This window comes from Rhinopithecus roxellana, chromosome 20 (genome assembly GCF_007565055.1).
Source record: "Rhinopithecus roxellana isolate Shanxi Qingling chromosome 20, ASM756505v1, whole genome shotgun sequence".
Taxonomy (NCBI): Eukaryota; Metazoa; Chordata; class Mammalia; order Primates; family Cercopithecidae; genus Rhinopithecus; species Rhinopithecus roxellana.
In genome coordinates, this window is record NC_044568.1 from 10,271,167 (window position 1) to 10,282,326 (window position 11,160).

The following is an 11,160-nucleotide window of genomic DNA, read 5'->3' on the forward strand; positions in this document are numbered from 1 at the left end:
AATCATGAAGATATTGTGGCTTCCATTTTGCTCCTTTGTAGATCACTCATTCTAGACAAAGCCAGCTACCATGATACGAAGGCACTCAAGTAACCCTAGGGAGAGGTCTCCTTAGTGAGGAACTGAAGCCCTATAAGGAACATGGGTGTGCTGCAGTCAAGTGGGCATAGGCCAAAGTAAACATCCAGAGTGACTCAGTGAGTTTAGAGTGCAGGCATATAGCTCCACTTGTTATCACAGCCGTGTAGCCATAACATGGGAAGGCTTATCACTTGGCTCTGAGCCACTGTTGTCCGTAAAAGGTATAATTGCCCTGCTGACACTGTGCACGGGGCTCGGCCCAACATGGCTTGACATGGGACATGGCTCTTGTGCAGGTGCTTGTGTCCAGAGAAAGAGAGAAAGCCAGAGCTGTCCATCTCAGGGAAGCCAAGACACAGCTCAGCTTGCTGGTGCCAAGAGGGAGAAATAGTGAAGCTGCAGGGCGTGGTGGCTCATGCCTGTAATCTCAGTACTTTGGGAGGCCAAGGTGGGTGGATCACGAGGTCAGGAGTTTGAGACCAGCCCGCTCAACATGGTGAAACCTGATCTCAACTAAAAATACAAAAATTAGCCGGCCATGGTGGTGCATGCCTGTAATCCCAGCTACTCAGGAGGCTGAGGCAGGAGAATTGCTTGAACCCAGGAGGCAGAGATTGCAGTGAGCTGAGATCACACCACTGCACTGCAGCCTGGGCAATAGCACGAGACTCCGTCTCAGAAAAAAAAAAAGAAAGAAAGAAAAGAAAAGAAAGAGTGAAGCTGCTGACCCTGAAGGGAGAGCTGGCCACACAGCTGTGTGTGTGTGGGAGCCAGCCGCCGAAGTAAGCAGCAGACAGTTTGAGAGTAAGATGCTGATGATGAGAGACCTGCTGAATAAAACCATGTCTTATTTACCTGCTGTCTCTTGAGCGTTCTTCTCGCTCCATGCCTCACGTCCACCCATTCCTCTCACACCTCAGCTGGGGCTGGACCCCAACCCTGAGAATGACAGGCCTCCTGCCAACAACCAGCATTAACCTGCTGGGCATACAAGGGAGTTACCTTGGAATCAGATTCTGTAAAACAGTCACGCCTTCAGATAACAGTAGCATTGGCCAACATTTTTTTTTTTTTTTTTTTTTTTTTGAGACGAAGTCTCGCTTTGTTGCCCAGGCTGGAGTGCAGTGGCACAATCTTGGCTCACTGCAAGCTCCACCTCCCGGGTTCAAGCAATTCTCCTGCCTCAGCCTCCCGAGTAGCTGGGACTACAGGTGTGTACCACCATGCCTGGCTAATATTTTGTATTTTTAGTAGAGATGGGGTTTCACCGTATTAGCCAGGAATAGTCTTGATCTCCTGACCTCGTGATCCGCCTGCCTCGGCCTCCCAAAGTGCTGGCATTACAGGCGTGAGCCACCGCACCCGGCATGGCCAACATTTTGACTGCACTTCATGAGAGACCCTGAGCCAGAACCCCCTGGCTAAGCTGCTCCCAGATTCCTGACCCAAGAAAACTGTGTGTGAGAACAAGTTTTATTGTTTTTTGTTTGTTTGTTTGTTTGTTTGTTTTGAGGTCTCACTCTGTTGCCCAGGCTGGAGCACAGTGGCACGATCTCGGCTCACTACAAACTCCACCTCCCGGGGTCATGCCATTCTCCTGCTTCAGCCTCCTGAGTAGCTGGGACTACAGGCGCCTGCCACCACGCCCAGCTAAGTGTTTTGTATTTTCAGTAGAGACGGGGTTTCACCGTGTTAGCCAGGATAGTCTCGATCTTCTGACCTCATGATCTGCCCACCTTGGCCTCCCAAAATGCTGGGATTACAAGTGTGAGCCACCACGCCTGGCCAGTGTTTATTGTTTTAAGATATTGGTGGGGCACAGTGGCTCACACCTGTAATCCCAGCACTTTGGAAGGCCGAGGTGGGAGGATCACTTGAGCTCAGGAGTCCAAGTTCAAGAACAGCCTGGGCAACATAGTGAGACCTTGTCTCTATTAAAAAAAATTTTTTAAAGATGTTATGGGCCGGGCGCGGTGGCTCAAGCCTGTAATCCCAGCACTTTGGGAGGCCGAGATGGGTGGATCGCGAGGTCAGGAGATCGAGACCATCCTGGCTAACACGGCGAAACCCCGTCTCTACTAAAAAATACAAAAAACTAGCCGGGCGAGTTGGCGGGTGCCTGTAGTCCCAGCTACTTGGGAGGCTGAGGCAGGAGAATGGCGTAAACCCGGGAGGCGGAGCTTGCAGTGAGCTGAGATCCGGCCACTGCACTCCAGCCTGGGCGACAGAGCGAGACTCCGTCTCAAAAAAAAAAAAAAAAAAAAAAAAAAAAAAAAAAAAAAAAAATAAAGATGTTATGTTTGAGCAGAGTATGGTGGCTCATGCCTGTAATCCCAGCACTTTGGGAGGCTGAGGTGGGTGGATCACCTGAGGTCAGGAGATGGAGACCAGCGTGGCCAACATAGTGAAACCCTGTCTCCACTAAAAATACAAAAAATTAGCTGGGCATGGTGGTGGGCACCTGTAATCCCAGCTACTAGGGAGGCTGAAGCAGGAGAATCGCTTGAACCCGGGAGGCAGAAGTTGCAGTGAGCTGAGATGGTGCCATTGCACTCCAGCATGGTGCTATGTTTTGGGGGTAATTTGTTACACAGCAATAAATAATTCATACAGGGCACCAGCCTGGCCAACATGGAGAAACCCTTCTCTACTAAAAATTATCCAGGTGTGGTGGTGCATGCCTGTAATCCCAGCTACTTGGGAGGCTGAAGCAGGAGAATCCTTTGAACCCGGGAGGTGAAGGCTGCAGTGAGCCAAGATCACGCCACTGCACTTCAGCCTGGGCTATGGAGCGAGACTGTGTCTCAAAAAAAAAAAAAAAAAAAAAGAAGAAGAAGAAGTTAGTTGTGGCTCACGCCTGTAATCCCAACACTTTGGGAAGCTGAGATGGGAGTATCGCTTGAGGCCAGAAAGTCCATCAATACCAGCCTGAGCAACATAAGGAGATCCTGTCCCTATAAAAAATTTTTAAAAATCAGCTGGGTGTGGTGGCAGGCACCTGTGGTCACAGCCACTCGAGAGGCTGAGGTAGGAGGATTGCTTGAGTCAGGGATGTTTTGGCTGCCCTAAGCCATGAACATGCCATTGCATTCTAGCCTGGGTAACAGAGTGAGACACTGTTTCAGAAAAAATAAAATAAAATAAAATAAAATAAAATAAAATAAAATAATGTTGTAGGCCAGGCGTGGGGCTCATGCCTGTAATTCTAGTGCTTTGGGAGACTGAGGCAGGAGGATTGCTTGAGAACAGAAGTTCGAGGCTGTAGTGAGCTGTGATCGCACCACTGCACTCCAGCCTTGGCGACATGCACGATATCTTGTCTCGATAAATAAATACATACAGTTCTCTTTTACATCGAGTATATGTATATTTTTAAAAACACATCGAAAGCGCTTAGAAAGCTGCCTGACCTGTATGCAGTATTCTGAAGAGGGGGTCGCAGGGTGCATGACCAACCTCCGCCGCCGGGGGCAGCAGCGACTCCGGGCCGAGCAGTGGCCGAGCGCGCCGGGTCAAATGGGGTGAAGCCTGTGCCAGACGCCTCCACTTCGGTGGCAGCCGCAGCCTCCTCCGCCTGCGGCTCCTGTCCACGCCGCGGCCACGTGAGCTCCGGATTCTGGCGCACAGAGCACTGCCAGTCCTTTGCTGCTTTGCGCAGCCCGTCCTCCCCGCCAGGGGCACCCTTACCACTTGCCCTTCTCCCATGGGCTCCAGCCGTGCCTGCCTCGGGGCTGCCGCCGCCTGGCTGTACTCCAGGACGTTGGGAAATAACGGGTGGGAACGGTGTGGGTGGGGGGCAAAGAGGAAACCCAGAGACACAGGACACCCCTTTCCTGTGGTCGGCCCCCAGTTGCTCAGGCAGGCCAGCCACGGTGAGGAGTCTTCCCTCCAAGTTTATATTTATTATTATTTATTTTTTCACCTCCAAGTTTATTATTATTTATTATTATCATCATCATCATTATTATTATTATTTTGAGACGGAGTCTCGCTCTGTCGCCCAGGCTGGAGTGCAGTGGCGCCATCTCGGCTCACTGCAAGCTCCGCCTCCCCGGTGCACGCCATTCTCCTGCCTTAGCCTCCCGAGTAGCTGGGACTACAGGCACCCACCACAACCCCCGGCTAATTTTTTCTATTTTTCAGTAGAGACGGGATTTCACCGTGTTAGCCAGGATGGTCTCGATCTCCTGACCTCGTGATCCACCCGCCTCGGCCTCCCAAAGTGCTGGGATCACAGGCGTGAGCCACCGCGCCCGGCCTATTTATTTATTTTTGAGACAGAGTCTCGCTCTGTCGCCCAGGCTAGAGTGCAGTGGCCCGATCTTGGCTCACTGCAACCTCCGCCTCCCGGGTTCAAGCAATTCTTCTGCCTCAGCCTCCAGAGTAGCAGGAATTACAGGCGCGTGCCACTGCATCTGGCTAATTTTTGTAGTTGTAGTAAAGACAGGGTTTCACCATGTTGGCCAGGCTGGTCTCGAACTCCTGACCTCAGGTGATCCGCCCGCCTCAGCCTCTCAAAGTGCTAGGATTACAAGCGTGAGCCACCGCACCTGTTCGACCTCCAAGTTTAAAGACAGCCTCCAGGTCCGGTGGCTCACTCCTATAACCCCAACTACTCAGGAGGCTGAGGCCAGGAATTTGAGACCAGCCTGGGCAACATGGCGAGACCCCAGCTCTAACAAAAAATAGGCCAGGCACAGTGGGTTACATCTGTAATCCCAGCACTTTGGAAGGCCGTGGCAAAAGGATTGCTTGAGGGGGCAAAAAATTACCCCGGGGTAGTGTGCACACTTACAGTCTCAGCTACTTGAGGCTGAGGTGGGAGGATCACTTAAGTTGGAGGCTGCAGTGAGCTAGGATGGAGCCACTGTATTCCAGCTTGAGCAACAGAGCAAGACCCCATCTCCATATAAATAAATTAAAAAAGACAGCCTCCAAAAATGTCACTTGCTTCACTTAGCACTTTTAATTGAACATGTTTAGGAAATATATAGCCATGGTAAAGAAAATTCCAGTTAGTACAGATACACACTACACACCTATGCACATGCACACACTGAAACGTGTCCCTTCCAGCACCTCCTCCCTGGATAATTTTGTTTTCTTTTCTTTTTTTTTTTTTTTTTTTTTTTTTTTGCGACGAAGTTTTGCTCTTGTTGCCCAGGCGGGAGAGCAGTGGTGAGATATCAGCTCACTGCAACCTCCACCTCCCGGGTTTGAGCGACTCTCCTGTCTCAGCCTCCCGAGTAGCTGGGATTACAGGCACTCCCCCCACCCAAAAAAAAACATCCGACTGATTTTTGTATCTTTAGTAGAGATGGGGTTTACGCCATGTTGGCTAGACTGAGTCTGGAACATCCAAGAGATCCGCCCACCTTGTCTTCCCAAAGTGCTGGGATTACAGACGTGAGCCACCGCGCCCAACCTAAAGTAATTGCCTTCTTTCTGGTTTCTCTGCCTTTGTTCTCACCAAATGCCCCACTCTAAATCACGGCAGACAGGGGGTTCTGTCTGAGGAGAGCTCACCAGTTAAAACCCTTCAGTGGTTCCTAACCACCCTAGGACAAATGTAGACTTGTCCTTCGCTCTCTGCCGCCTCCCTTCTCCTTCCCAGATCCCATATGGCTCCAGCCATATCCTCAGACCATCTGGGCTGTTGTCTATCCTGCCACACACCCCACCCTGCTCCCTTGCAAGTCCTGCTCAGGCTGCACCTACACAGCTGTCTCAGTTCCTATCTGAGGCTCCCGCAGCCTCCTCTGAAAGTGCTCATCACAGCAAATGATAACTGAAACTGTTTTCTTGTGCAGAGCACGGAAAGATCTATTCAACTCACTGCCCAATCTCCTCTCCTGGTGCATAAAAGACACCCAGTCAGCGACTTGCATTCTCTGCAGACATGAGTGAATAATAATAATAATGCCTAACCCTTATATAGTGCTAATTCCACGCCTGGCACTGTTTTAGGCAGTCATATAAATTCATGTAATCCACACAACCTCAAGACTGATGATACTTCTTCATCTTACCAAGCACTGAGCAGTTAAATCACTTGCTCCAGATATTAAGGAGCTGGGGTTTGAACCAGCCAGCCTGGTTTCCCATAAATGAACCAAGAACTGGAAGGAGGACAAGACCTCCGAGAAAGAGTCAGGTAGGACGTGATTTGTGCGCTTTACATCTAAGATCTTCCAGCTCCCAGGAAGCCCGTTTCATGGAGCGGAAGATAGAGGCCGGGAGGGACACGGAGAGCCTCGGAAGCCGTGTGGAGGAAACGGTGCTGTTTGGGGTCCGGGAGCAGGGGCGTGGCCTGGATGCGGGGGCGCCCGGGGGCTGCACGTCCTCAGATCAAACTACAACTCCCAGGACACACCAGGCGCTGCCGCCCACGCGACGTCACGGCGGCAGAGGCGCAGGCTGCTGGGCTCCCGGCGGGTGGACTGTTCGAGCCCTTCCGCTGGGACCCGGGCCCTGGCTCCGGCCCCGCGGTAAGTGGGGCGACTCCGGCTTACCGAGTCCGCGGAGGCCCCGCGGCGTACGTCCGCAGCCTCCATCACAGCGCGGGCGCGCAGACGGGGTGGCATCTACCATATGGGGGGGCATCCGGGCCGAACCAAGTGACCGGCGTGGGGGCCTCCGCTGGGGACTCCGGGCCGCACCCTCCCGAGCTGGCCCCGGGGACCCAGCGCTGGTGTCGCATGTCCGCTGGCCGTGCTCCCGGGGCCCGAGTTTGAAGGTGCTGGGCAGGCAGGGGCAGTCCCGCCCTCTGAGGAGGGTGTCCGGGACCCCAAGGCGCCGCGGCGAGGTTTTCAGGCTGGAAGGGTCTGAGGGGCTCCTCCCCCGTTAGCCCTCCCACCCCCAGTAGAGCCTCGGGTTGGGGAATAGAAGCCCCAGGAGGCTAGGTCCTTTGGGCGCAGCCTGTGTGCCTCTGGGGAAGCGGTGGGAGGGGTGGGGAGAGGTCGCCCGGGTCTGGGTAGAGTGATGCACAGGTGGAGATACGGTGCAGGCTGTGTGGATTCAGATCCTTACAACTTCCTCTTCCCTGCCCCGGTAGATGGGAGCGCCCTCCGAGGGCTGAGCCTGTCAGCATCCTCTATGCACCCTGGTCCCTGAAGTCGGAGAAGAGCCCCTACCCACCCACACCCCCTTGCGCCATTTCGGGTCACCTGGGTCCTCAGCCCTAGCGGGTCCTCAGCCCTAGCGGCCACCAGATCTGAAAGGAGCAGGACGATGATCCTGGCGTCGGTACTGGGGAGCGGCCCCCGAGGCAGGCCTCCGCTCCGGCCCCTCCTGGGGCCCGCACTGGCGCTCCGTGCCCGCTCGACGTCAGCCACCGACACACACCACGTGGAGATGGCTCGGGAGCGCTCCAAGACCGTAACCTCCTTTTACAACCAGTCTGCCATCGACGCGGCAGCGGAGAAGGTGCGCAAGGGGGCGGCGAGCCCGGGGTCAGGGATGTGGCTGCGAGGGACAGTGTTGGGGGTTCTCTGCTCAAGGCCCCTCTCCCTCCCTAGCCCTCAGTCCGCCTCACGCCCACCATGATGCTCTACTCCGGCCGCTCTCAGGACGGCAGCCACCTTCTGGTAAGATTCACGCCCTCTATTTTCCTCGTGGATCCTGGAGCTCTCAGGGACACTCAGGCTCCAGCCCTGCCTTCCCTTTTCTTTTTCTCCTAGAAAAGTGCTCGGTACCTGCAACAAGAACTTCCAGTGAGGATTGCTCACCGCATCAAGGGCTTCCGCTGCCTTCCTTTCATCATTGGCTGCAACCCCACCATACTGCACGTGGTAAGGTAGAGAGGACCTTCAGTCAGTGGGCCACCCTGCCCAGGGGGCAAGTGGGGAGTCTGGGGCCCAGAGTGGCAGACAATTGCTTGCCTAAAGGTGTCAGGGCCACACAGGATTCAACCCCAGGCCCTCAGAAGCCAAAGGTGTGTATTCATGGAGCCTGGAAGGGTGGCAGTAGGGGTTTGATCACGTGGTCGACCAGTTGGGTGGTGATCCCCATGGGTAGGTGGGGGTGGCCGTTCTCTGGTCAGTGCCCATGCGGCTCTGTGAATTCCCACACCTCTTCGTTGCAGCACGAGCTATACATCCGTGCCTTCCAGAAACTGACAGACTTCCCTCCAGTGAGTGCTGGGCCAGAGCAGGGTGAGGGGCTGAGAGGTTGGTCTTGGACCACCCTTCCTCATGACTCTGTGACCTGCAGATTAAGGACCAGGCGGACGACACCCGGTACTGCCAGCTGGTGCGACAGCTGCTGGATGACCACAAGGATGTGGTGACCCTCTTGGCAGAGGGCCTGCGTGAGAGCCGGAAGCACATAGAGGTTGGGGCAGTGAAGAAGGGGTTGGGCCTGCTGGGGGCTGGGAAGGGCACGGGATCCTGAGACCTCACTCTTTACAGGATGAAAAGCTCGTCCGCTACTTCTTGGACAAGACGCTGACTTCGAGGCTTGGAATCCGCATGTTGGCCACGCATCACCTGGCGCTGCATGAGGACAAGGTGGGGCTCTGGGACCTGAGACCCGCCTGGGAACGTTAAGTGAGACAGAGGAGACTGGGCTGGGGATCCGTGTCAGGGGCCTGGGGGTTGAGGCTGTGGAGCTGGTGCTTTGGGGCAGTTCCGAAGTTGCCAGCATCTGGGGGTGGGGCTAGGGGTGTGGGTAGTCCTGACCTCCTTTCTCCGGCCAGCCTGACTTTGTCGGCATCATCTGTACTCGTCTCTCACCAAAGAAGATTATTGAGAAGTGGGTGGACTTTGCCAGGTGAGGCAAGAATGGCTCAGTGGGTGGTCAGACGTCTGGGGCAGGGAAGGATTGGGTCTGAGCCCTTGCCTGGGGCATGGTCTGTGGGGAGCAGGGTTTCTCAATGATGGCACTATTGACATTTCCAGCCAGATAATTCTTTGTCATAGGGGCTGCCCTGTGCATGTTAGGAAGTTCAGCAGCATCCCTGGCGCCAGTAGTATTGCCTAGTTGTGACAAACAAAAATGTCTCTGTACATTGCCATATATTACTTAGGGGGGCAGAATTGTCTCCAGTTGCAAACCACTGGTGGAGGGGCCCCTGACTGAACCGTCGCTCCCGTCCACAGACGCCTGTGTGAGCACAAGTATGGCAATGCGCCCCGTGTCCGCATCAATGGCCACGTGGCCGCCCGGTTTCCCTTCATCCCTATGCCACTGGACTACATCCTGCCGGAGCTGCTCAAGAATGCTATGAGGTGGGATGGCTGGATGTGCTGGGTGGGAGGCAGACAGGAACCAGGGTGCTTCTACTTACTGGTCTTTCCCCTCTGCATAGAGCCACAATGGAGAGTCACCTAGACACTCCCTACAATGTCCCAGATGTGGTCATCACCATCGCCAACAATGATGTCGATCTGATCATCAGGTTTGCCCCGAGTGGGAGTTCGGCTGAGGTGGATGGGATGGGGATCCAGGCACTGTTTCTGACTTGATCTAGGACCTTGAGCCCCTTCCTGCCCCATTCTGGGACTTGGTCCCTGACCAGATAAACTATTCTCTGGATCCTGAGATGGCCATGAGCTGCTTATTAATGGATCTGGGGCCAGCCGCAGGCCTAGGTATCCTGCCTCTGTCAGCAGCTGAGGAGCTTGAAATTGAGAAGCAGTCAGGAGTTGGTCTAGGATGCTGGGCTGAGGATAAATGTCACATCCTGTGAGAAGGTATAAGCAGTCAGTGGCCCTGGCAGAGGTGAGGATGATACAAACAAGGCCCAAGAGTCGAGGTGGACCACATTCCAGCTCTGGGTGGAAGGGACAGGAAGGCAAACTTTGCACTGTCTGCTTGCTGGGTGGTGAGTCCCCCATCAAAGCTGAGCCAAGCCCATTATTGTTGCCATCTTGCTAGGATCTCAGACCGCGGTGGAGGAATCGCTCACAAAGATCTGGACCGGGTCATGGACTACCACTTCACTACCGCTGAGGCCAGCACACAGGACCCCCGGATCAGCCCCCTCTTTGGCCACCTGGACATGCACAGTGGTGCCCAGTCAGGACCCATGCACGGGTGAGACCCTGCCAGGCCAGGATGGAGGAGGGGTGGGGGACCCCAGGAGACTCAAGCCTCTGAAGCCTCCTGTCCTGTCCCCCTACCCACCACTAGCTTTGGCTTCGGGTTGCCCACGTCACGGGCCTACGCGGAGTACCTCGGTGGGTCTCTGCAGCTGCAGTCCCTGCAGGGCATTGGCACGGATGTCTACCTGCGGCTCCGCCACATCGATGGCCGAGAGGAAAGCTTCCGGATCTGACCCCACAGCCTTTGGCCTGCTCGCCTGACCAGCCTGGGCCGCATTCCCTGCAGGACCTCCCGGGTCAGGCAGGGTGGCCTCCTGCTCCACACGCTGCTGCATCTTGGGTCTTAGGGTCCCAGACAGATGGACTTACATGGAGCTGGGCACCGCCCCGCCTCAATAAGGTCCATTGTCTCCTCACCTCCAGACCTTGGAGAGGGGAAGTGGGCACCCTGAGGCCTCCAGCAACAGCTCCATCATTCTCGTTCCTGGGGAACCCCCACTCTGACCTGTTGTTTGTTATTAAAGTTCACATTTTGAAAGCCCTCTCGGGCCCTGTGTGTGGGGAGGGCAGGTGAGCTTTTGTTTCTGTCCCCATTCAGGTTCACTGAGCCCTTGGGTTGAACTGGTTCATGTCCCAGTCTCTTACCTGCCCTGAGAGCCTGGTGGGCCAGGAGTAGAATGGGTCCCAAGTCTGTTGCATGTTTGATTTGGTGGGAGTGGGATGACTGCAGCACCTTACACAAAGAGCTTTCATTCATCTCGTTGAACAAATGTTTCCGGGTCCCAGATAATATCGAAGGCCCAGATTGACCCAGCTTCGGGCCTCAGTTCTAACTCTTCCTTTCCTGGCAGTCACAGTTTCTAGAGGTGAAGGTCACCAGACTGGGCAACCTCCTGAGCCAACTGATTCCTGAGCCTGAGTAAGGTTAAAAATACTGTGTCTGCTGCTGCCAAGGAAAAGAACATACAAGGTTGTGTCCTGGCAGGCCCCAGCAGGGACTGGGTGCCCCACTGCAAGGAAAGGTGGGGTCCTGATA

General features: G+C 54.7%; 1 protein-coding gene across 1 annotated transcript; it reads left to right on the forward strand.

The window, feature by feature from the left end:
* Positions 1–6,431: 6,431 nt before the first annotated feature.
* Positions 6,432–10,666, forward strand: BCKDK (branched chain keto acid dehydrogenase kinase). The gene is made up of 12 exons (XM_010362256.2): positions 6,432–6,569; positions 7,136–7,506; positions 7,599–7,667; positions 7,761–7,871; positions 8,165–8,212; positions 8,293–8,412; positions 8,490–8,588; positions 8,777–8,850; positions 9,180–9,308; positions 9,389–9,478; positions 9,958–10,116; positions 10,213–10,666. Exons 2-12 carry the CDS (start codon positions 7,312–7,314, stop codon positions 10,355–10,357), a joined length of 1,239 nt encoding a protein of 412 aa, XP_010360558.1. The 5' UTR covers positions 6,432–6,569; positions 7,136–7,311; the 3' UTR covers positions 10,358–10,666.
* The last annotated feature ends 494 nt before the right edge of the window (positions 10,667–11,160 follow it).